This window comes from Falco rusticolus, chromosome W (assembly GCF_015220075.1).
Source record: "Falco rusticolus isolate bFalRus1 chromosome W, bFalRus1.pri, whole genome shotgun sequence".
NCBI lineage: Eukaryota > Metazoa > Chordata > Aves > Falconiformes > Falconidae > Falco > Falco rusticolus.
Window position 1 is genome coordinate 24,179,991 of NC_051209.1, and position 26,747 is coordinate 24,206,737.

Here is a 26,747-nt window from a genome sequence, read left to right on the forward strand (position 1 = left end):
CTTCTTTTGAGGGTGAACCTTTTTTTAGCCTGGAGCTCAGTCAAGGAAGTTGAAATGTAAATAAAGGTTGTATGACATACACATGGATAAATAGGGAAGGCATAATGCAGGGTGCACAATTTAGCTTTAATCTTTTCAATTGCCAATATAAAATACTTTACCCTAGCAGTTTTAATTCTCCTTTATATACGCTTCTGTGTGTCTGGGAAAAAAACAACAGTTGAATAATCCCAGTCATTCCTCTTACTCTTGACATAACCTTAATCTTCTATGATTTTTCTCTTCTGAATACTTCTTAATTTTTCAGCATTCTCCATAGCTCTGGAAAGAACATTCATCACTGCACTTTGCAGTACAATGGCATTCTTGTTTAGTCTTCTTTCTGTATGTCCTAACATCTTGTTTGCTTTTTTAGCTTGTTACCACCTTTACAGTCCATATGTTACTGAACTGTGTATGTTTTTCTCCTATATCTTGATTCAGATAATCAAACCCCCTGTAGTTTGTATTGCTAATCCCAGGCTCCAGATATGTTAAGGACTTTAGACCATTCAATCTAAGTTAGCTTGCATGTATTAACATTAAAAGTACTTGTTAGTATTTGTTAGGATAAAACCAGTAAAACTGTAAAATCCATTTTACAGCTGAGTCCTTTCAGTTTATATATTTTGAGGCTGTACATATGGAATTATAACATTTTGGGAAATAGTGCTGGGTTTATGTTACCAGCTGGGAGCATAGTTAAATTAAAACCTGTAAGACTAACTTTGAGAAGTCCCTGAATGGATGATGAAGCTGAAATGCATGTGTTCTTGCAAATATATCCAGCAGGCTGTGGTTGGAATTGGTTGTTTGGCCTCCTGGAATGTGTTGAAGGAAGGTAGCTAAGTAAGTGATCTGAAACATTCCTTTATTTATGAAACTATTTTCCTTCTTGTCTGTTGCCTCTGCTATCTGTACTGCTTCCTCAACTTACCTTTTTTTTTTCCTTCTTTTCTTCTTCCTCTTCTAATTAACCAATCTGCTGCTGTTACATTTTGGGGTTTTGTAGAGGAATTTTTAAAAGACCGAGGACATATGTTACCATTGGTTTGAACAACCCAGGCCTGTTAGTTGAAGCTGCAGAGCAACTTTAAATTGTCCTTGGAACAAGCAGTTTGAGAAAGAAAACAAGCTATGCACAAACAAGAAGCCGGGTGCAGAACAGGTCCTGGGAACCGCAAAATCAACACACTCTCATCGGTACACTCTGATCAGGCGCCTGCAGCATGCTCACCAATCAGCGACACGGATGCCCACGTGGCCAGAGACTTTTATCCAATCACCTATATGTAGAATCATGTGAACAGTTAGCTTAAGTTATAAATATGACCTGTTTGTTTAATAAAGTGAGCTCGACACGTAGCCATATTGGTGTGATTGTTGTGATTTGGCCGACTCTCCATGGGGGACCCTCTTCATCTGGTGCCCGAACAGGGACACTTTAAGACGCTTCAAAGCGGTTCGCCTAAACACGGCAGTCTCTGTGCATTGAACCTGAAAAGAAGAAGTAGTCTGATTTGGGAGCTGGAGGGTCAGAGACAGGCGGAACCTGGAAGGCAAAAGCAAAGTCCAGAGTTCAGTGTAGAGCTGCAGATCGCACCCCTGCTGAGGTAATACCGCGACGAAAATAAACGCGGCAGTTAGGCTCTCAACTAATATCCTCTCTAAGAGAGGGGAGAGCACTAAGGAAACAGAAGTAGAGGCTTTAGTTCGCTGGGCACGAAAATAGGATAAAATTCCTGAGCCCACATTATTATTTAGTACTACGGAATGGAGAGAAGTGAGGAATTGCCTCTGGGATACTACGATCGAGGGAGGCAAAGAAGGAAAAGAAGCTAAAGCGTTAGGAGCTACATGGAGGTCTATAATTAACACCATTGGAAACTATGAAGGCGGAAAAGAAAGTAGCAGCAGCAGCTATAGAAGCATTGGGAGGAGATGTGGTAGAAAAGCCAATAGAGCAGAAGGGTGATTCGCCTAAGCCTTCTCTCTTGGCTACCTTTTTCAGAGTTGGGCATACTCGTCCTATGAAGAGTATGTCCACCCCTGCATGTTCAACAGTGCAGGAGCTTTTAGATAAGACAGCGGACAAACCGGAAGTTACTCTCTGGGATCTGTTGTAACTGAGCCAAAACCGGAAGAGGCTGCTGAGCCTCCCCAGGAAGGAGGAGCAGTGAGTCATGCTGCACCAATTGGAGCTGTGGGTGGAGCAAGGTCAAAATGGAGGGTGGCTACAGCTCATAGGTCATATCAGGGGGGGCAAAAGCGCTGTCTGATGTCATATCCTCCTCTTCCTGAAACAACATCAGACGAATTTGAAGAGGAAGGCGGGGAGAAACTTTGTGATAACAATACAGAGAAATCTTTACAGGAGGTAATAGATAAATTAAGAAACCTGGAAAAGCGAGTTGAAATGAACCTGCCTACTACTTCAATACCTGTAGTTCCTCCAGTTAGCCCAACTGCCCCTCCGATGCTGAACTTGGGAAAAGATCCAATTCTACAGCGTTGGTCTGGTGGTGTTCGTGATGCTATTTTGGAGGGTGACTGGCAGGTGACTAGCTCGTTAGCTTGTCCAGTTAATAATCTTGGTCCATATACTTGGGAGCCACATGATTGGAAAATATTACAACAGGCAAAGCAAACTGTCACTGCTCGTGGTCTGCATTCAGAGGCTGCGCAACAGATCATACAGTTTATTTTCACAGCAGACGTTCTTTCACCTGCTGATTGTGCTGGACTTGCTTCTTTGTTATTGACTCCTCAATATCTAATGTTTGATAGGGAGTGGAAGAGACTAGCCGTAGAGGAAGCAAATAGACATCAAGATCCAGATATAGGAGATCTACTTTATGGTGTACAGGCAGATATGTTAACTGGGCGAGGACTGTACTGCACAGGTTCAATTGCAGTATCCTATACAAATGCATCAACTTGCTCAAACTTTAACACATCGAGCCCTTTTGTCTGTGCCAGACAAGAAGAAACCTGCTTCCTATACCCCTGTTTGTCAGGGGACAACGGAGCCCTATGGACAATTTGTAGACGGTTTGTCTGCAGCATTAAAGGACAATTTTGATTTACCTTTGGATCTTCAGAAACATTTTTTCCGCACCCTCGCCTGTGAAGGGGTTAATCCAAGAACAAGGGCAATCTTAGCAACACTACCCCAAGGAAGTCCCGTAGAGGCTGCCTTTACTGCTGCATTGAGGGAGCAAGGGCATATAATTGCAGCAGCCTTAACAAATCATAAAGGTGGACATCGAAAAGGGAAAGATGGTAAATCAGGATTTGGTAATTGTTATCGATGTGGTGAACCTGGACACATAAGGCATGCTTGTTCAAAGACTGTTTGGTGTCACACATGTAATTCAGATTCACATGCTGCTGCTGCTTGTAGACATAAAAGGTCGGAGAACATGCAGCACAGTGCGATGGGTCAACGCATGAGGACAGAAGTACAGGCTCCAACAAAGCAGATGAGAAATGTGGTTTCTTATACCAGCGCGTCCCAGCCACCCGAGGGAGTCTCGGGGTGGACGTGGCAACCACAGTAGACGTAACTTTGAATAATAAAGAAGTGACTTTAATTCCAGCTGAAGTCAAAGGACCTTTGTGTAATGTGAATTCTCCAGTTGGAGGGCTTTTATTGGGAAGATCTTCGACAGGAAGGCAAGGAGTAATTGTTTTACCTGGAGTAATTGATGCAGATTTTATGGGACACATACAAGTTATGGCTTATGCGTTACAACCACCTGTTACTATTCCAAAAGGTAGTAAAATTGCTCAAATACTTCCCTGTGAAAGCTTTGTTACGCATCGACAATCTTATGAGCAACTAAGACAACAAGGCCAGACATCTAAGATAAGAGGAGAAGACGGTTTTGGATCTACCGGACATGAGGTGTTTTTCACATTAGATCTTAATCAGAGGCCATATCAGAAGATTCAACTGAAGAAAGGTAGTCAACAAATTGGTCTGGAACCATTATTAGACTCCGGGGCAGATGTTACCATCATTAATCAACATATATGGCCCCAGGATTGGAAGCTGTAATCTCCAATCACCCAAGTGATAGTGTTACCGAAATCTGAGAATGAAGAACTTATCGACACCAGATGTAGATAAGCAGACACTTCTTTATTGACAGCCGGATGCGTGAGGGAGTCCTCTCACGACCAATGCACACCAAGCTTCAAAATCAGACACCATATGTAGAACTTATTCATACATATTCATTAAGTATTCATGCATAATCATGATATTTCCCGAAAATCATTAACATACTCTCCTCCCATATCTGATTCTGCGCAGTAAAGGTTAGAAAGGTCCAGAAATGGGTCTGGGGTATGATTTGGGTAGGTGGTATATGAGTCAGTGGTCGCGATCTCCCCCTGCCGGAATTACCTTTTACTAAAGTTCACAGTTTCTTGGCAGGTAACTACAAGCTGTTCCAGTCGACTCTCCCCAGTTCCCATTAATCCTATATTCTGACATTTCAATACACTTTCTACATACGGAAGACTAGTTAACTACAAAGAAACCTTTCAAACCCTAAATTTATTACCTAAGTTTTAAACAATGATTCCAGCCCATTCTTCTGGCCTTGGTACGGGACTGTACAAAGGATTTCATAGCAGCTTTTACTGTGCAACTATAAGTTTCATTAAAATATATTTCTTATCCCTCTATATTTCTATTAAAAAATGATTTTATAAAATCAAATAAAGTCAATCAATCTTAACTTATTAGGAAATCTGTAACAATAGGAGTAGGAAGTGAAAAGCGCCAAAACAGAGTAAAGACTTGGTTACATTGCAGTTTGAAGATGGCCAAGCTATTGTAGTTCGGCTATATGTAATGCAACTCCCACATACGTTATCAGGGTTGAATGGACGGGATGTTTTGTCACATTTGGGACTAGTTATGACAACTGATAAGCATTTTGCGCCACGGCCAGTGACCAGAAGCCACCCATACTGAAGATAACATGGTTAACAGAAAAGCCAATTTAGGCAGACCAGTGGCTGATAACAGAAGAATGGCTGCGCATTGCTGAGGAATTGGTGCAGGAACAACTGAAAATAGGTCATATTTGACTTTCCACAAATCCTTGGAATGCTTCTATTTTTGTAATACCAAAGAAAACTGGGAAATGGTGACTCTTACATGATTTACGGAAGGTTAATGATCAGATGTTGGAGATGGGAGCGTTGCAACCTGGTCTTCCAACTCCTACAACGATCCCTCAGAATTGGCAAATTATCGTGACAGACTTGAAAGACTGTTTCTTTATGATTCCCTTACATCCTGACAACACGCAAAGATTTGCATTCACTCTGCCATCAATAAACCGTGCCGCTCCGGCCAAACGGTATGAATGGGTTGTTTTACCACAGGGAATGAAGAACTCTCCTATGATGTGTCAGTCTTTTGTGGATTGGGCACTTGTTCCAGTATGACTGTGTTGGCCTCATGTCCTGATCTACCATTATATGGACAATATTTTATTGGCCGCTGAACAAGGGATTTCAGATGATCAACTGAAATGGCTTGTTGACCACCTTCTATCATGTGGTATGATTTTTGCGCCTGAGAAGGTTCAGCGTTCGGCCCCATGGAAATATTTGGGCTGGCTCATCTAGGATGCTCAGATCCGACCACAGAAGGTAACTCTTACTATGCAAATAACAAATCTGCATGATGCGCAAAGGCTTTTGGGAGACCTACAGTGGGTTTGTAATATAGTTGGCCTCACTAATGCTGATTTGCAACCGTTCCGATCCTGGTTGCATGGCACTGAAGCCAAAAGTCCTTGAACTTGTTCACCAGAACAGCGGGCTGCCCTGGAAGTTGTGTCCCACAAGATTCAGACTGGCTGGTGTGGTCGCCGAATGGCGAATCATATGTTATCTTTTTTGGTTTGTAATGTGTTGCAGAATGGATGAAAGAGAACGGCCACGGTTCCATAGAAGGACTGTGTGATGCAGCTTTTGACATAAGTCTGGAGTGAACCAAGCTAGGCCGCAGCGAGAAATTACCAGACTTGCTAGAAATGGAAAATTACCAGGCTTGCTAAAAATGGAAAATTACCAGGCTTGCTAATAAGGGAAGAGAGATAAGGTCATGCTGACCTTGTGCCTAATGTTGTAAATAACTTTGAGGAATTCGCGTAGACAAGAGAGGAAAAAAAAAATATATGTAGTTAGCTATCCGCAGAAACCGCAAATAGGAGGACGTATGAAAGTGTAACCCTTTAGAGCTTAGCCAATCAGCAGATGATTTGTAGGCATAATTAACTGGAACTGTATATAAGACATAATCGCGCCGTAATAAATCGAAGCTTGCTTTATCACTCATATTGAGTCGGCTGCTTGCTTCCCCTCGCTCGTCAGTAATGTTGCCACTTCACCTTTTGCCCTTATTTTACAATGGCAAAAGAAAAAGGGGGAAAATACGGTGATCGTTTTAGATTGGTTATTTTTGCCGGTGCAACCCAGGCATCGTATTTTAGGTTGTCCTGAAGCAGTAGCGGCCTTGGTGAGAAAAGGAAGAGACAGGATTGTTGAAATTGATGGGACTGAACCAGCAGATATCAGTATTCCAGTCCGTGGGGATGATTATGAGTGGCTCCTGAGACATTCAACAGCCATACAGGAAGCCTTGATAGATTATAAAGGTGTTGTACACAACAACCGGCCAAAAGGACCTCTCTGGAAGATGTTAGAACATTACCAGTGGATTGCGAGACCATTATGCTCAAAAAGACCAGTTGAAGGGCCAACGGTGTTTACAGATACAGGACGAAAGATGAAGAAGGCTGCGTGTGTTTGGCAATCCGATATTCAGTGGCAGAAACACGTGATCACCGGGTGTGAACCAGGGGACAACCTTCAAACCTTAGAACTGAAAGCAGTGTGTTGGGCATTGGGAAGCTGGAACAATACACCTGTAAACATAGTATCAGACTCATTGTACGTAGTTGGTGTAGTACAGCGCATTGAAGATGCCTTGTTGAGAGAGACAAAGAATCAACATCTTGGTGAAATGATTATACAACTGCGTAGCACTCTTCGACAGAGAACACATGAATTTTGTATTATGCATATTAGAAGTCATCAGTGGATCATTGGGTTGGGCGAAGGTAATGCTAGAGCTAATGAAGCAGTCAGCTGTCTGGCAATAACTCCTCCAACAAAGAAGTTTGAAGAAGCTCGTAACAGCCACGAGATGTTCCATCAAAATGCAAAGTCTTTACATCAACAGTATCAAATACCCATAGCAGATGCAAAGGGTATTGTCCGCTCCTGTCCTCCATGTAGTCATCATGGACCTGGTTTAGGGGTGGGCACTAACCCAAAAGGTCTGAAGGCACTTCAGGTTTGGCAAATGGATGTAACACATGTGCCTGACTTTGGGAAGCTTAAGTATGTGCATGTCACAATTGACACCTATTCTCATTTTATATGGGCCACTGCACAAACCGGTGAAAAGGCATTACATGTGGAGAGACACTTAATGTCTTGTTTTGCTGTCATGGGAGTTCCTGTAGAAATAAAGACAGACAATGGTCCGGCGTATAGTAGCCAACGAGTCGCTAGGTTTATGACAACTTGGGGAATTAAACACGTTAAAGGGATTCCTCACTCCCCAACGGGGCAAGCAGTTGTTGAAAGGGCAAACCATACCCTGAAGGATTATCTTCAGAGACAGAAAGCATCGCAAGACATAGATGTAACTAAACGGTTGACTAAGGTGTTGTTTACCTTAAACTCTCTCTCCCTTACGGAGGATAGAGAGGGACCACCTGTTGTTATACATCACCAAACAGCACGAGGGAACCAAACAACTACAGTTCCTGGTTTGAGTGTTCTGTATGAAAATATGGCTTCAGGTGTATGGGAAGGACCTAATCCGGTGTTATTTATCAATAGAGGTTATTTTTGTATCTCAACGGATAAAGGACCTATATGGGTCCCTAGCAAGTTTGTGCGACCTGTATGTCAAGATCAGAAGACGGAAGAGAAGACTCAGAGTGAGCAGACAGAATAAACTGTCTATGTTGTAAGGGATGTAACCCGCGCATATTATGCCAATGTATGCTATGTGGGGTAAAATGGTACTGTAAGCCAAAGCTTAAATGTAAATGGTGTGAAGGGTGTATGGACAGTAAATAGAGTACTGTGCATTTGATTAATAACCGGGTATGAAGCAAGAGAAAACATACGGCTAGTGTAATACCATGCTGATTGGAGACAGTATACATCATCAGAATCTGCGATAGTACAGATTTGTGGTGTGGAACGTAATAAACCCATTTTTGTACCTGATATTTGGTCTGTTTTAGAGCAGGATTTGGAAGAAAGTGAAATAATTTGTTTAAAATGATTTGGCTATATAAAAATAATATGTAGAAATTGTAGGAATAAACATGTTTGAGTGGTGGACTTTGTTTACGGTCTTAATGAATTTTTTACCTATAGGCCAAAGTATTTTCAACATTTTGCCTAGGACAAACATATGGGTGACATAGGGAAATGTCATGGGAATAACAGGTTTTTGTTTAAGTCTACAACAGGCAGACAACCCCTTTAGAACTTGTTTAATTGGTATTCCCCTGCAAGAGAATGAAACAAATTTTGATGTTTTTTGGAATGTTAAAACAGTGGATCTGACTTCCAGTGAGAATGGTACATGTATGAGTCCAAATGGGCAATTTGTTTGGCCTTCTATGCGTAATGCAGCGTGGCAGAAAATGGTTATTGAGAATTTAAATCAGCCACATCATTTACCTTTACAGGAGTTAGACCTATTGGCTAGCGTTGTATGTGGATAACTGACTAGCTGAAAAGGGTCACATAGACATAGTCCAGCTGGCTGGACAAAAATGCACATTGCTCTCAGCTTATCTGAAGTAAAGCAAAAATAACTGTCTTTGGCTGTTCTTGTTACACAGTAACAGGAAGATTTTGGTGGGAAAAGAATGTTGCAGGTGGGAACAGATAACTACAGAAGAGAAACAAGGGGCGGGCTTGGTATTTAGGCAACTAACCAATAATGAGCTTAACTTTTGTAATATGTATGAGCTAATTATAAGAAGGCATAAAAGGTGACTGTAAGGTACAATAAACGAAGTCTGCTGATCACTCATATTGAGCGACTGTGTCTTCCCTCCGTCGCGACAAATGGCGCCCGAACAGGGACCCTAGAGAGGGCTGAACCTGCGAGCCACGGATCGACGGAGATTCGGGTACCGGTCCTGAAAGCAGCGCAGGAGGCGGAAGGGCACAGTCCCCGCGCCCGGGAGCACCTACAGAGGGTCCCGCCGGCCACGCGTCGCCGAAGTCTCGCAAAGGCTGCAACAGCGCTGACGAAGGTGTGGAGAGACAAGCGACGTACGATTCGCTCATATGCTTTTTAGAAAAGCGGAGCGTTCAGGACATAGATTGTAAAAAGGAATTACTCGGGTTATTAGCGTATGGGATAGCATCCGGGACCCCCGCGGCAGCGGCGAGCGGCGGCGCGGCCCGGCAGGCCCCTTCCCGGCCGCGGTTTCTCTCCGAGGCTGCACCCCCCCCCTCCACCCCCCCCGCTCCGATCGGCGCCATGGCGATGCAAGCGGCCAAGCGAGCTAACATCTGGCTGCCCCCAGAGGTCAATCGGATCCTCTATATTCGGAACCTGCCGTATGAAATCACAGCGGAGGAAATGTAGGATATCTTTGGGAAATACGGACCTATTCGACAAATCAGAGTTGGAAACACTCCTGAAACAAGAGGAACAGCTTAAGCTTCTGAAGGAAAAATACGGAATTGAGTACAAACCCACCAAAAAAAGTGCTTCAGATGTCCCCTACAAGAAATGGGTTTCTGCCTTGAACTAGCAAACATCTCTGTGCTTAAAGAGAAGCCTTTTTGCCTTGATGGAGATAATTTATTCTGTATTCTGTATTTATGCTGTATTCTGAATGTGGAAATTGGTTGGGACTAGGAGGCTGGCTTAAAGGCATTTTGCAAATGGGATTATTATTTTTGATCATTATTGTAATAATAGTTTCTTGATCAAAACCAGCCAAAATTATTTGTAAGCATTAGGCATATCTGGAAGAGAATGCCTTTATCTGAATCAGCAGTTAAGGTGTAGTTTAGTCTGAGGCTGTGGTTTTATCTGCTTCTGGTGAATTTTTGAAGTGATGAAATCAGAGATACAAGGTATACTAAGAGTTATGAGGTAATAAGGTAATAATCTAAGTAAGGGTGCTGTCTTTTATATCTACAAGTGCAACATGCTTTTATGTAGCAGAGAGAAACTTTGACAATAATGTTGCTTGAGCGAGATGTGCATGTGACAACTTGGGAAAAGGGATATCACAACTGGAGTGCAACAGTGTTTCTACGTCTGGCAGAGTGAAATCTTTCAAGACCTGAGTTTAGACAGTCTAAAATAAATTGTTAGTATTCAGAAAACCCATCTTAGGCCTCTTTTGCTTACATAGTGTTATGGAAGTCAACTGCTATTGTAGAGAATTAATGATTTTTTTAATACATATTAACAAATACTACTATTTTAACTTGAGGCAGTTGAGTGAGAAATACTCACGTGTAGCATTTGAGGGAATGTCAGCATAAATCGCCCTTACAGTAAGACTGCATTTTTAATTACTGTACTCGTTAAGATTCGATGATGCCATAAGGCTAAGGCCTTTTATCACAGATTGGTTCTGAACTAAAAGGTGTGTGCACATGCAGATATGCACATTTGTGTTATTTTCCTTAATTGGCTATAAAATAATATAATTAGGTTGGGGACTAGGTCTTGGGAATTTGTCTATTATACTTCTGTTTGTTAAGGAACGTGCATAACATACAGCACCCATGTAGGCTTGGCTTGTGGCACAGTTGTCAAATTTAGCATAGACATTCAGACAGATAAGCAACGTACTCTTCTTGTGTGTATCACCTACAAGCCATTATGGCTTAGTGTGTAAATCTGTATGTAACTATTGAAAAATCCCCTTATGAATGTATATAGCTTAGAACTAATTTTTTCCCTTTGTTAATTCTTTGATATCGATGAGGAATTCTTCAGAAAATGTATGGACTGGTTGGTTGCATAAGGGCAGTTGTTATTTGGACAGAAAATTGTTAATGGTCAGGGATTTTCCACTAAAATATTTGCAAATATTCCTAGTCAAACATCAGTTTGGTTTCTTTTTGGGTTTTGAGCTTGCATTAGTCCATGTTCAGAACTTTAAAATTACCTTTGAATTTTTTAAACTTTTTATATCACTGGAACAGAAAGAGCATCTAAATCAAAGCTTCAAGCTAACTTTATTTTTCAAGTATTTCAGGAATTATACTTCTGAACTGAGATTTTATAAGTTGGCTGTGTATTTTCCTGTGTTAAAATGCTGTTATTGAAAATGGTCAACCAAGCCTATGTCGCCCAAAATAAAAACGGGGGAATTGTGGATAACTGGCTAGCTGAAAAGGGTCACATAGACATAGTCCAGCTGGCTGGACAAAAATGCACATTGCTCTCAGCTTATCTGAAGTAAAGCAAAAATAACTGTCTTTGGCTGTCCTTGTTACACAGTAACAGGAAGATTTTGGTGGGAAAAGAATGTTGCAGGTGGGAACAGATAACTACAGAAGAGAAACAAGGGGCGGGCTTGGTATTTAGGCAACTAACCAATAATGAGCTTAACTTTTGTAATATGTATGAGCTAATTATAAGAAGGCATAAAAGGTGACTGTAAGGTACAATAAACGAAGTCTGCTGATCACTCATATTGAGCGACTGTGTCTTCCCTCCGTCGCAACAGTTGTACCTTTTGAATATGTCAATGTTACTGCAACAGACATGGCAGACTGTACCCACATGTCATCACCACTTCAACCCGTGAATGGCACTGGAGTAATTTGGTTTGGTGACCCTTGGCAGATACGGCTAACATGTCAATGTGAACGGGGGTTTTATACAGGGTTTCAAAATCTAACGGGTTCACCTATTTGGGGTGAATTGAAAACTGGGGGTTTCCATGTAGATGTATCAGGGGGCTATCAGTTGCCACCGGGAGTCTGTTTGATATGTGGGGACAGAGCGTGGCCAGGGATTCCTTTGTATCCTGTCGGTGGACCATGTTATTTAGGGCGTTTAACTTTCTTTGCTCCACATATGAAAGACTTAGTAAAGATGACTCAATAATCTTATAGATCACGGAGGGCACTGCGCACCTTTGATGAAACATGTAATGACCGAGTCAATCTGCAGTCTGTAACAACAAATGTCTTAGCCTTCATATTTATGCCAGGGGCAATGGCAGCATTAAGTGCTAAGAATATACAAAGGTTAGCGTGCTGGGGAAATAAAATATTTAATCTTACATTACAGATTTTAAGTTCATTATTGTTTGATGTAGATAGTGTTAGGCATGCTACGTTACAAAATAGAGCTGCAATAGATTTTTTATTATTAGCACATGGACACGGTTGTGAGGATTTTGAAGGGATGTGTTGTATGAACCATTCTGATCATTCCATATCGATGCACAAGAAGTTGTCACAACTGCAGGGAAACATGAAGCATATTCTTGCTGATGATAATCCCTTTGAGGAATGGTTGAGAGGACTGGGCATAACAGGTTGGTTAAATACGTTATTGATGGAAGGAATACGCTTTGTCATAATCATTGTTGTAATGTTTTTAATTTTTGGCTGTTTATTTTCTTGTGTGAAGAAAGTTTTAACATCTATTGTGAAACAGACATGGGTTTTCCAAAAAGAAAAGGGGGGATGTCTAGAGGAATTTTTAAAAGACCGAGGACATATGTTACCATTGTCCGGGTTGGACAACCCAGGCCTGTTAGTTGAAGCTGCAGAGCAACTTTAACTTGTCCAGGGAACAAGCAGGGTGAGAACGAAAACAAGCTATGCACAAACAAGAAGCCAGGTGCAGAACAGGTCCTGGGAACCGTGAAATCAGCACACTCTGATCAGGCGCCTGCAGCATGCTCACCAATCAGCGACACGGACGCCTGCGTGACCAGAGATTTTTATCCAATCTCCTGTGTGTAGTATCGCGTGAACAGTTAGCTTAAGTTATAAATATAGCCTGATTGTTTAATAAAGCGAGCTCGACATGTAGCCATATTTGTGTGATTGTTGTGACTCGGCCGACTCTCCACGGGGGACCCTTTTCAGGTTTTCCTCCTTTTCTGCCTATTACAAGTCCATCTAGGAGAAGGATAATGAAGGGAGCTGAAGAGATTTGACAGATCCTTACCTAAGCTATGATGTGACCTGGTCTAAGTCTGTTTCTGTCAGTCTTGTCCATTCTTGTCCCAGATGTTTTCAGAAAGAACCTGCAAAGTATTCAAGACCCTTGAGGACTATTTATTTAGAAGATATTATTTTTAAAACTTAACAAAATCCTATAGTTGAAGACCTGTTTCTTATGTCTTTTCACAGTAAAGCTTACTTTACTCTCTTCAAAATTCAACATCATAGCAATCTAAAATTTTCCAGAGAATGTTTCTGTGCTCCAGTATAAGAGTCTTGCCTCTCTGTTTCATTCTCACTTGCTCACAGGATAGACTAGGGACCTCCTTTCAGTTTGTTTCCTCAGAAGAACTAATTGGTTTTCTTTTGGAAATAATTCTATAGGGTGTAAAACTTTGTTCTTTTATGTTTTATTACTCTGAAGCAATAGCCAATGGAAGTAGATGTGTACATGATGTGATGAAGTTAAAAAGCTTCTGCTGTTTCTTCCTCTTCTTTTGTGCCTTCCAACAACCACTTTTTGTGAAAGCTGTCATAATTTTCTTAGTTTCAAAGCATTATCTGAAGTAAAGCTTGCAAAATGTGAGTCTTTTAAAGTGAATCTCATCTTCACACACAAAAAAAATAATTTTATCCTAGCCAGTTTTACCATGGGGCTTGATTTATTCTCAATGAGGATATAGGAGGGTTTTTAGGAAGAATTATTTGGAATGGGCTTTTTGAGAAAAAATTACTAGAAAGGAAACTGTAGATTTGGATATGTAATCTAGTTGTGAGATGAGAGGTTTTTCTGTTAGACCATACTTTCTCCAGAAATTCAAGTCTAAATAAGGAATTTCCAGACCAAAAAGTGAATTTGAGAAAACGGTAGGCAACCAAAAAGCTTTTTAGGTTAGAAAAAACTATACCAGAGTTTCTTAATTTTTAATTAAAATATTTTTTTACTGAATTGAAAGCAGATATGTATGTTTAAAAGAAGTATAATTTAGATGACAGCACTTCTTAGTTTTTCTTTCCTCACTCTTTCCATTTAAATTCTCTGGTGTCTTTTCTTAGTCATATCTAACATGGACAATAGTTATTCCAATAATATGTTTCTGTTCAGTCTATAAAATGACCTGTGCTCTTTTATGGACTATAAAAATAAAGTATGCTGGCATCATAAAGATATGCAGTGAGCAAAATGAAGCATAAACATGTTATGCATGCATTGCAAATTGTAATGGAATGCAGAAGCACATAAGAATTTCTTTTAATTCCATAATGAGAATTATTGTCTTCACAGATATATTTATTAAAAGTGATTAATTATTGAAGATAATGTAGAAAAGAAAGTCTCCAAAACTCATGAGACTGTTTCTGTTGCTATTTAATGGTCCACGTGTGTTTCCCTTTTCCACTTTAAATTCTCAGCTAGGATAAACTGTAGGTTTGAGAGAGTGGTCTCTTCCTTCATTTCATGAAGGTGGTGTAGGTGGGGAGGCAAGCTGCCGTATGTTTTTCATAAGTTGCGACCTTCAGAGGCGGGTTGCCTCTCTTTCCTCCCCAACTTTTCTCCTTATTACAGCTGTGGTCTTCTCTTAATTAAACTACCATTTTTTTCCATGGGCCTACTTTCTAGTTCCTACTATAAGATACAACTCTAAATTATTTATATCTCCTATATAAATATATCCAAAATATATTATTTAAATTGAATATTATGATTTAATATATATTTGTATATATTTGTTGTAGTGGCGCTATGCTGGGCTAAGCAGAATCCACTATCAAGGAAGTATAGTCTAAATGAAGACACTGGGACTTAATTCTCAGCCAGCCATTTGGCAAGGAGGATCATATATATTTTACCACTATGTCTCAGTTGTTCATCTCTGGTTTTCTCTAGCGATTGTCTGTGCTGTCCTGTAAGGATGACAGGCATAAATTTTATTAATGAATGAGAGATTATAATAATTTTCTAGGTAAGTTGCACTTGGAAACAGATAATTCTTCTCTCAAGTGATTGGTAATTGTCAGTATTTACATTCACAGTATGGCTATCTGTGCCAGGTACATGGCCAAATGTGGCTGTTTGCATGCCCTCTATCTTTTATTTTATCACAGCTATTGAGCTTAGATTATAAAGAATGACATTCATTACCTTTGGAAAGGTTGCTAGTAGTATTTTCTTTTACATTGATTTTGTTGGGTTTTTTAATAACTCAATTTTTATTTGTTTCATTTCTTGATAGAGAAATTGAATCAGGTGGAATGTGCTGACTGGATGGGAAGAGATTGCTTTTCCCCTGGGGAGTACTGGAGCATGTTCAGGTCAATTGAGAGGCTCTCAGAGGCCACAGAGTGTGTATGTCAGGCAAAACCAGAAAAGGAAGCCTTGAGCTTGGGCAGGAACACTTCTTAGGTACCATGGAAGTTACAATCTCTATTTTATTCTATTAGATCAATGACTTTCTGAGTGGTTTGCAACTTCCAAAGTACCAAAGTGGTTTGCTGTCACTCAGAAAGTCATTGACCTAATAGAAACAAAGCTGAGAAGCAAGGACCTGCCTTTAAGGACACAGTGCAGTGTGTTCATTGAATACCTTTCTGGAGTCTCCTGACACTCTGCTTTCCACAAAATGAGAACCTCTCATGAAGTAAAATATTAAGGTAACTTGATTGCTTTCCTTCCCTTTGCATGAGAATCTCTCTGGCTGCTCTAGGTAAGACTATGTAATACACAATGCCGAGCTGATAAATGGTTAACTTCCCTGAATTTTAATTCATTTGACTCCTACTGCCCCATGCGTGGTCTGAGATGCCTTCTGCTGTTAGCAAGTGGCCACAGTGTGTTATCCTGAAATTAACTAGACTATCCAAAGAATGACAAAGATCTCTGTGGCTGAGGACTCTTACTCCAGGAATCAGCCTGGGAGCCTGGATCTTCTGAGCATTTGCAGCTCTTGATTTCCAGGACTCTTGTCCCTTATTCTTGAACTTTCTCATTCTGAATTTGTCACCTTGAACCTCAGTTGCCTCTGGCTGGCATATCTGTTAAATGGTTGTTGGGACAAGCAGTGTACTCTGGTCTCTGGTCATGGATATCCTAAACAATAGCAGTAAGAACTAAACTTACCATTTCTTTATGGTCAAATGGTCCAAGTTCTCTTCCTATTAACCTAGGCTACTTGTGAGATGTGAAAGAAACAAGCTTTTCAGTTTAAGGTTGATCCTCAGCTCCTACCTAGCCACCTTTCTTAAGGAAGCAGCTGGGGGTTTTCACCTGTCAAAGACTGTTCCCCACTGGTACTTGGATTCTGTCTTTACCTGTTGAATGGACCTTTGAAATAATGAGAGCCTGCTCCTTCCTTCATCATTTCATGTCTTCAGAGTCAGGAAGCTAACATTGTGTGTGTGTGTGCCTTATCCAAGCTGCAGAATGTAAAGGTCGAAGTGTCTCTCTGTATTGTTCTTGCGTGTCATGAACATTTGATGTGCTTTAGTCTTTTGCTTGTACTACAAGACACTTCAAGAAGAATCCTCATTCATGTTCATGGTCAGTAATTCTAAGAGTTTGACTGTCTTGCTAGATAACAAGCTGTGTAGGTATAGGCTATAAGACTGCTAAGCATCAGGGCAGGTCAACTTAAGCAGCACTAGGTAAATGCTTGTCCTGTGTATCTTTCTGGGGCTCTGTTCAGGCTTTTGTTAAGCATGCTACTATTGCTGCAGCCTCAAGGCATGATGTTGGTCTGTTCTTCTTCATGCAGCTTTGGGGACCTCCTTCCAGGCAGTAGTCATTTGTGGATTATGCTGCTAGGTGTCTTTTAAATGTTAATGTGTATATGAATGGATGCATTAAGGGAAGGTATTCATCAGTAACTGTAGCACCTTGAACTGGTACATCCTCTTAAACATTTACAGCACCATCTTCTTCCTTGTTTCCCCAGGTTCTAAAGCTTTGCAGGACAGTCTGCTTAAGGTCGCACATAAATATGCATACTTGTATGGGTTTTGCTAAAGCAAAGGCTTCTTGGGTTTTCTGTGCCTTGCCATACAAATACCCTCAGCATGAATGACTGTATGGATGACATACTATAGATTTCAGTTAATGAAAAGGTGCTTACCATTTTTGTTACTTCTAAATACTTGCTCTAGGGAAAAAACATACAATTGTACTGTGCTTTCATAAATCTCTCCAGCTTGCACTGTGTGTGAATAATGTTTTGTAGGCAAAACTTTATGAAGAAATGTTACCTTGAGGCTTCTTATTCTTTTAGAAATGATGGCTAACAAGAATGTTACATTAGTCAGTGATCCCATGTCAATTTCAGTATCAAATTACCTCATCTTTACCAAGGAATAGAAAAGGAGAACTTAACTGTATTGGTTTTATCCTGCTTCAAAAAGGAACTTGCTGTTTCAGAGTTCTGTGCAAACGGAAAGCATTAACTTCACCAGTCATCATTCACTGGTACATGCATATAGTTTGATGTTTATTTGGAAATTCTTGTCTGTCCTTTCATAAGCATTCCCTGTGGAAATCATGGTACATATGTGCTTCATCAAATTACATGTTACAACCTATCTACTAACATTATTATTCACTTATCATTTGATCACTTTTTTTCCTGTTGCCTTTCTAAGGGTTATGGAAATATATAAGAAATAGATTAAAATACCTTATTAAACGACTTTAAACATTTTTCAATAAATGAACAATTACATAAAGGCATCTATATATTTTTACTTTTAAAAATCATCCCTCTAAAGATATGGGCTAAGTGGATATGCAGAGGTAGATCCTGAAGTCACTTAAAAACCTACTGTATGTAGTTTAATTATAGAGTGGAATAGCTCTTTGAGACCAGTTTCCCAGCTTCATTCTGACTAAAGAGCATTCATTTACTTCAGAATGGAATCATAGAATATCTTGAGTTGGAAGGGACCCATAAGGATCATTGAATCCAAGCCCCTGCTCATCGCAGGACTACCTCAAACTAAACCATATGATTAAGAGCTTTGTCCAGATGCTTTTAAACTCTGACAGGCTTGGTGCCGTGACCACTTCCCTGGGGAGCCTGTTCCAGGGACTGACCAACCTCTCAGTGAAGAGCCTTTTCCTAATGTCCAATCTGAATGTCCCCTGATGCACCTTCATTCCATTTCCATGTGTCTGGTCACCAGAGAGAGGAGATCAGCACCTCCCCCTCCGCTGCCCCCCTTGAGGAAGTTGTAGGCTGCCATGAGGTCACCCCTCAGCCTTCTCTTCTCCAAGCTGAACAAGCCAAGTGACCTCAGCTGCTACTCCTAAGTCTTGCCCTTGAGACCTTTCACCATCTTGGTCGCCCTCCTCTGGACACACTCTAATAGTTTGATGTCCCTCTTATATTGAGGTGCCCAAAACTGCACACAGTGCTTGAGGTGGGGCCACAGCAGTGCAGTGTACAGGGGAACAATCACCTCCTAGGTGAATATTTCAGGCTGAAAGAAAGTCTGGATGAAGCATGCTTGTTATCTGAAGATAAGATATTTAACAAAAAGATACTGGCAGATCAAATTTACATTTGAGTTTGTTGTGCTTCCAGTAAGAATAGAAATGAAACCATTGGTGTACTTTTTCAACAGAAAGGAGCACTTGAAAGAGTTTTTTCTGTTGAATAGAAGCCATGGTGATTTGCTGGTAGTTTTCTCTCCTTTATGTTTGTCTTTCTTAGCTACCCTGAAACTGGTTTCTGTTGGCAAAATAGCAACGATTAATTAAGTTGTGTATTATAGACTGATTTCTTTTCAGATCTCGGTAGAGAATGACTACCTAGGACCCAGAAGAATTGAGAGTCTACAAAAAGAAGATGCTGATTGGCAGAGAAAAGCTCACATGTCTGTGCTTTCTATTCAAGACCTTACAGTTAAATACTTTGAAATAACAGCTAAAGCACAGAAAGGTAGCTATTTTCTACTGTCCTATACTTCAAATAACAAGTCAGTCTCTAAAATTTTATTTAATGTTTACCATGTTCTGTATCTTACTGTGTGATTGATTTTTTTTCATCAGTCCTCCATGAGGAAAATGCAGTTGTTATTCCCATTTGTTTTTTATTCTGTGTCTATTAGAATTTTTCACAAATAAGCCTTTTCAGAACATCCTCAGAAGCAGGCAGAATAGACATTTTAAAATATAGTTTCACAACCACCTTCTCAATGTGATTATATTAGCTGCACTGTACATTTGCAAAGGATTTGGGGAGCATAGAGACCCTGATGGATTATGTCTTCTATACTTGATATGGCAGACCACCATAGTGTTTATTACTATTAAGTTAATTTCCTTTTCTTGTCTCCCCTGCTTTTAAGTAATTTTTTTCATAGCTCTAAATATTAATCAACAACTCGGTTTAACTACTCAGTGAAAGCTGCTCTGTTGTTCGTAAATCTTCATGGTTATAACCTTGGCATTTCTATACTTGAAGAATGCATCAGTTTTACTAAAGAGTTGGTGCAGTTAAACCAGGTCATATGACTTGCGTATTCATCTGCACTCTCATCCTTGTACCATTTTAACCTAAATAATGAGTTTATTAGGGCAAACAAATCTGGGGATGTGCTTTCATGTCACCTCTTTTAGTTTGACTGTGGGCTACCACTGACAGTTTTTCCTGCTCTTTCCCTGCCTGAGTGTGGGTTCCTGTTTGTTTCTTTGCCTTGGTGATAGTGACTGTGCAACCAGATAAACGAGCTGTACCCCTGGGAAAATATTTTTTGATGGGTAGGTTTCCTGGCACTCCCTGCATGACTGCTAGATCTGTCTCAAGAGAAGCAGTTGCTGCAAAATGATTCCTTTCAGTGACAACCCAAGTTAAGGATAACATAAACCCACCATTTTGAAAAAGTGACTAAACCATTTCAAGAATGTTGGAATGAATTTAATTGGAGCAAATTCTGAATGTATTTAATCAATTTGGTTCCTTTACTAATATGACAAAGGCAAGTTGAATACCCCATTAGTTGATAGAGAATGTATATTTGCAGTTATTTAGTTTTCATTTTGTTTACATGCTGTTTTTATGTACAGCAGTCAGGTTTGTAGGGAAAAACACTGGGAAATTAAATGCCTGGAGACTGTTGATAACCATAGACCTTTGGTGTAGAAATTGCTTGCCTTTTTTGTTAGTTTTTGCATTTTTTTGGCTTCTGGCTGATCACAGGGTGATTTTATATACCAAAATATTAACAGATGACAGAGGAAAAACACATGAGAACAAAAAGGTATTTTTTTATTATCTAGTGACAGCATGTAATATCTTCTAGTACCTAGGGACTGAATGCTACCCCTTTGGTTCTGACTCTCATGGCTTTTGCTTCCAAAGCTAAGCATACAGTATCATATGATTGTTCCGTATATTAAAAAATTATTAAAGTCTCATGTGTGTCAGCCTAGATGATGTCTAGTGCTCAAGAAGAGAAAGTATGAATTGAGCAAGGGACTACTGCTACTCTGAACTCTTACTGAAAATATTCTTGTTCATCTCTACATATTAAGGGCAGATTGTATTTTGTTTAGTTATTTTGAGTTAATTTTGTAAAGGAACCTGCATTTTGAGGTAAAAAAAAAATGTTCTTATTTAAATTTAATTTGGTATTCTTACAGAATCACACTTGAGTTCAAGCTGGAATTTTTGTTTTAAACTGTAATTCTTATTTCACTCTGCAGATTTGTGTTAAACTTATGACTGCACTGCAAAAGTTATCAAGGGAAACTGGAGACTTTAGTAGCTGATGATTGGGGCTTTCAGAAGCAGGGAAAATTTGGGATGTGGTTTAAGACCCCATGGTAATATTAACCAGTTATTTTTATTAAGTCAAGAGTTCTGAATGTGTGGTTCAAGTGTTCAAGTACTATGTATTCAGAATGGTTTCTCTTTGGGTAACAAGAATTGGAATTATAATGATTAAATGATCAACAAATAGCTAATTGCATATTTATACAAATCCTAAGAGTACTTACATCTTGGAGATGAAGGTTAGTGCTCCGTAGAATGACTACTCTCTGCTAAGAGAACTTTGTATGTTTTTGGATACAAATGTGTGCATAGTCTCTACAGTAGAATCACTAGTGATCTGAAGAGTAGACTGGTAAGCTGTCTGCTTTTTCTTCCCTTCTCTAGCTGTGTATGATCGAATGCGAGCAGACCAGAAAAAATTTGGCAAGGCAGCATGGGCAGCAGCAGCGGAACGTATGGAAAAGCTTCAGTATGCAGTTTCTAAGGAGACTTTGCATTTGATGTGTGCTAAAGAAATCTGTTTGGAGCAGAAGAAACATGCACTGAAGGAGGAGGTAATTTTTCATACCAATAAATAGAAAAATAAAACGTAGAAAAAAACAAACCTTGAAGAATGTTGATGTACTTGGGGGAAAAAAGACCCATAACAAACAACAAAAACCAACATACTTGAAAGTAATTATTTTTCCACTTTTAATAATAAAAGCCTGTATTTTAACTTTTACCACATTCTATCATGTTAGGCAAATGGAGTTGCAGTGTAGGTATGGTGAGTTTTGTTCCACTTATGCTTTCTGTTCACCTTTTCCTGGTCAGTCTGTTAATGTTTACAGCTATCCACTGAGATGGAATAAAATGAAGAGAAGGGATAGGAACAGAAATCTGCTGCTATGTAACCTTCACACTTTAGCTCTTGGAGGCATGATCACCTTTTTGGAGTAGTTTTGACATTCCAGATGGAAGGTATCTGAACATTAGTAAATATACAGATGACTAGCCTGTTGTACTGCACTCTTTGTCTCTGCTTACCCTAATTATTAAGGCAGTCTTCCAGAGGGGGTTGTACTAGCTGCAGCTTTACTGGGGAAAGAGTGCATGCATTAAACTCTGCTTAAATGTCTTAGCAGAAACTCCCCACGTTTATTGGATTTTATGGCACCTCCTCAAAAGCAAAAATGCTGTAAATTCTCTTTTAAATTTTGCTATCATATGGATATTCTGTGCTAAGAGCTTTCTGTCATACTAACGTTAATTTACATTTTATCCAATCAGTTGCTTGGTTTTTATAGCACTTTTCAAATCTTTCAGCAAAATTTGACTAAACTGGTGGCTCTGTTGTGAGTTCTCTGGATAACCTTTTCATGACTTTAGCACTGTATAGATTGGTAAGTTTCCAAGCATGATAGACTATGTGCCTATTTTAGGAGCTTCTGTAGAAGACAGCTTGATCTGCAAGGAAGAGAGCAAGACCCAGAGCACAAAAATAAAAAATTTGCTTCATTTCAATGCTCTTTATATTTAGAAAGCCAGGAGTTGTCTGGAAACCTGAGTTTATCAGGCTGCTGCCATTCTCAGCTAAGAGTTGAGAGAATCCAACAGTACCAACTGGAAATATTATATTTAATATGTTCAGAAGTTTAGGGCAGCCATGAGTTGTCTTTTCCCTAGCACATCTTATTTTTCCCCAGTGGAGTTCTTCTGTGAATTTTTGTTGAATGAGATCTCAGTCTGGTAAATAGTTGATTGTTTGGTTTGATGTGCAAAAGCATTAGGGGTTGGATAGAAAAAGGAGAGATTTGTTGCAGTATAGTGAGAGGATGGAGGGCTCTGAACTGAAGAGGTTCCTCTTTTTGGGAAAGAGGAGTGAGGAAAATCTGATGGGCATGCATGGGCATGGTGCTTTGGGATAGTGTGTTACAAGGTATAGACAGCTCTGGATCAAAACATGGTTGATGGGGAGATATCAAGACCAACAACTGTTCTGAAATGTCATAGCCCTAAGTATGCAGAATTGGATGTAACAAAATTGACTGGGAATCCCATATTGGAGAAGAAGGGTTACAGTCTTATCATAAAGAAAATATTTGGCGATTATGTTAGCTGATGTATTTGGAAGAGGTGACAGTAAAGAAAAAAGTGATAGAGTTTCTCCTTGAACCTTAAGAAGTGAAGACCTTCCTGCTGTGCTTGGTTATATAAATTTGCCTCCACTAAGTAGGAAAGGGAGACACATGGGAAATAATAGATTTGCTTCTCTTGCACTTAATAATTCCCTCTTCTCCAAATCTAAAGCCACATTGCTGACTGATTATTTTTTATTTTTTTTTAAGATGGACAATAAAAATGTCCTTGTTTCTGTAGTTTTCACTTAGTATGTTAACTTGGCATTTTTTTGTTTCCTAAAATGTGTTCACACTGTAAATATCTAGAGAGCTACTATATTTTCCAAGTTATGATATGCAAATCACCTCTCACCTGAGTAGTAATAAAATGGATTTCTCTATAATATTAAAAAAAAAAAGAATAATAGAATAATTACCTGTGCAGGAACAGCATGTTATGATTTTGGTTTCAATACAGTTTTCCAAGTACTGTGTTAAGTTTAGTTGGAGAAGATGGAGAGAAGCATAAAAATTTGCAACATTGATAAAGCCTATGTAAGATGGAGTTAAGGGCAGACTGTGTTGGAAGGAGCACTGTTGGATCAGAGTGCAGGACATTCATTAGTGTAGCAGAGCAAAGATCAATCTCAGAATTTTTCTTTGTGTTTATTAGTGATTATCTCTGTCTTGGTGTGAACGTATCGTTTGGATTAAAACTTATGGAGCCATATTGGATGCCATGTCACCCCCGACTCTTGACAGGCTGACAGAGACCTAGCACCACCTTCCACTTGTATCAGCAAGTATCTGTAGCATTATGAAGATATGGGACCAAAATTTCCTAAAGCTATACCTCTACTGGACTTGCTACAGCCTCTCTTCTGCTCTGCGTACCTGTTTGGTGCAGCAGATACTTGGCCTGCCAAACAGCTATACTGGGTGCATACACTTCAGGGAGACTTAATCCTTCTGTTTGGAGGGAATAGATATTTGTGAAGTACAAGAAGCCCTGCTAGAAAGTAATGTGCAAATTCTCATTAAAAGATTATATTGATTGTGAAGTTATTTGCTTGGAATTACCTGTAGTTTTTAGGGAAGAACAGCGGGTCTGCTGTATTTGATTCTTTTGAATCTTCATGGATGTTATTTAGTGGATAAAATAATATAAAACTGCTGAAGTTAGCAGTTGAACTTTAAGAGGAGTCCTCTTTTTAATACTTCACTTAATTTCTTTGTCATTGTGACAAGCTCTTATAAAAAGTAAACCAAATAAATGTATTTGATTTTTTTGTGTATAGGTTCTTTGAAGACTACTCCAATCACACATCAAAAACTGCTTGCAGAAGCTGTCCATGTAAATGATGGTGTCTTTTAAATAGTGATAGTGTGTTCTAAATTTTAATAAAATGACAATTTTAATATTTTGATTTATCTAGGAAAACTAGAGATTCTAATATATCACTAATGCATCTCCATATGTGGAAGGACAGTAATTGCAAGTATAATGTGATAAGGGTTTTAAACAATTCAGGTACAGTAGGCGAAGCTGCATATGGGCTGTAACTTTGCACAGATGTAGATACCTGAAATTCGAACAACATATGTGAAGTCTGAATTGAAGAGAAAATTAGCTTAGTTATTTTTTAAATTTTATTTTTATGCTATCTCTACAGTTATTGTCGTGGTTTAACCCCAGCTGGTAACTAAGTACCACGCAGCCGCTCGCTCACTCACCCCTCACCCAGAGGGATGGGGAGGAGAATTGGAAAGGAATGTAAAACTTGAGGGTTGAGATAAGAACAATTTAATGGGTAAAGCAAAAGCCGTGCATGCAAGCAAAGCAAAACAAGGAATTCATTCACTACTTTCCATCAGGCAGATGTTCAGCCATCCTCAGGAAAGCAGGGCTCCATCACGCATAATGGTTACTTGGGAAGACAAATGCCATAATGCCGTATGTCCCCCATTTCCTTCTTTTCTCCCCATTTTATATACTCAGCATGACGTCATATGGTATGGAATATCCCTTTGGCTAGTTCAGCTCACCTGTCCTGGCTGTGTCCCCTTCCAGTTTCCCGTGCCCCTCCAGCCCTCTCACTGGCAGGGCCCAAGAAACTGAAAAGTCCTTGATTTAGTATAAACATTACCCAGCAACAACTAAAAACATCAGTGTGTTATCAACATTGTTCTCACATCAGAGCCAAAACACAGCACTGTATTAGCTACTAAGAAGAAAATTAACTCTATCCCAGCTGAAACCAGGACAGGGAGTTAACAAGTTGAGAAATGACCCTGAAGCAGGAGCAGAGATTTCACTCTGTTGATCAGCCCGAGACCTTTTTTTACCTTTTCATCTTTCCTACCAAGGATGCAGGAAATTACTAGTACAGATTAGACAGCAATTTTTAACATTAAGAATTGAACCAGTCTTAAATTTTTAACAAACAATTGTCACACATATATAGTATCTCACAAAGTTTTAACATCAAAGGTTGAAATTAAAGTTCCCATTTTTCTTTTTTGTAGGGGGCTGTTATGTAGCTAGGATGTCCATACAACAATATTAATTTCCCATTAATTACTGTTGCACCTGAAAATGCAATACAGTGATGTTGTACCTCTAAAACAGTCCAGGTAGCTTGTATCATCTGTAATATATGCTTGCAGGGCTAAGATTTAGTTGTCAGGCAGGTCTTTTATCTGGCAGATACTGGTGTGGCTGAATGAAATTTTTAGCTGATATAACATGATTAGCTGATACTTCTGAAGACAGCCCATTTATATCTCTATGCAGTCTTTATAGAAAGTCTGTGGACTTAAATTTGGAACATCTTTTTTAAAGGAAAAAAAGTATAAATATATGTGAATTTCACAGTTCACTAACAAAGTGGTAGTTCTTAGGCATGGTAAGAAGTTTGAATGACATTGCATTAATTCGAAAAAAAATAATTCCTATGTTTGGTGATTTTATTTTTTTTTTACGATGAGAAAATCCTTTGAAAATGCCAAAACCCAGGATATCCTGCCTGGCAAATGAACATTATCACTCTCATATAAAAAACTGGAAGGTTCCAGAGAATCAGTCCTTTTGTCTTGAAAACTAGCCTCTAATTCACTCCAAATATTCTATCATTGTCACTTACTGTTTTGGTCATGATTAGTAACTTAATATGGATTCAGAGTAATAGAATGGCATAGCGAGACGTTTTGGTGTCACAGTTGGCTGTAACATAAATTATACATTATTGATTGTAAGATTTATGATACTCACTTAAAGACTTATTGATCCTTTCAGGCTAATAATTGATATACAAACAATGCATTCAGTAAGTATACAATATAGTAGAAGAAATTTTTAAAATAGAAATTACAAAAATTAATTCACAAGCCTTCCATCTTTCAATCTCATATGGAAAGAAGCATTATTTAGAGAACTGTTTCCTTAAGTGTTTAATTAAGCTGTGAAATCCCCGTCAAAGGATAATGATGCAGGTGCTAAAAGCTTGTGTTCTGTAAAAAGGGGATAAGACAATTTATGAAGTAAAATCCTGTAAGTTTA

General features: G+C 39.3%; 1 protein-coding gene across 1 annotated transcript in view; it reads left to right on the top strand.

Moving 5' to 3' along the window:
• LOC119140856 (junction-mediating and -regulatory protein-like) overlaps window positions 1-26,747 on the top strand; it is a 123,173-nt gene that overhangs the window by 63,731 nt on the left and 32,695 nt on the right. Inside the window, exons 3-4 of the mRNA XM_037372488.1 lie at window positions 19,100-19,250; window positions 21,471-21,640. Of these exons, the coding sequence (XP_037228385.1) occupies window positions 19,100-19,250; window positions 21,471-21,640 (321 nt within the window). The remainder of the gene's footprint in view (window positions 1-19,099; window positions 19,251-21,470; window positions 21,641-26,747) is intronic.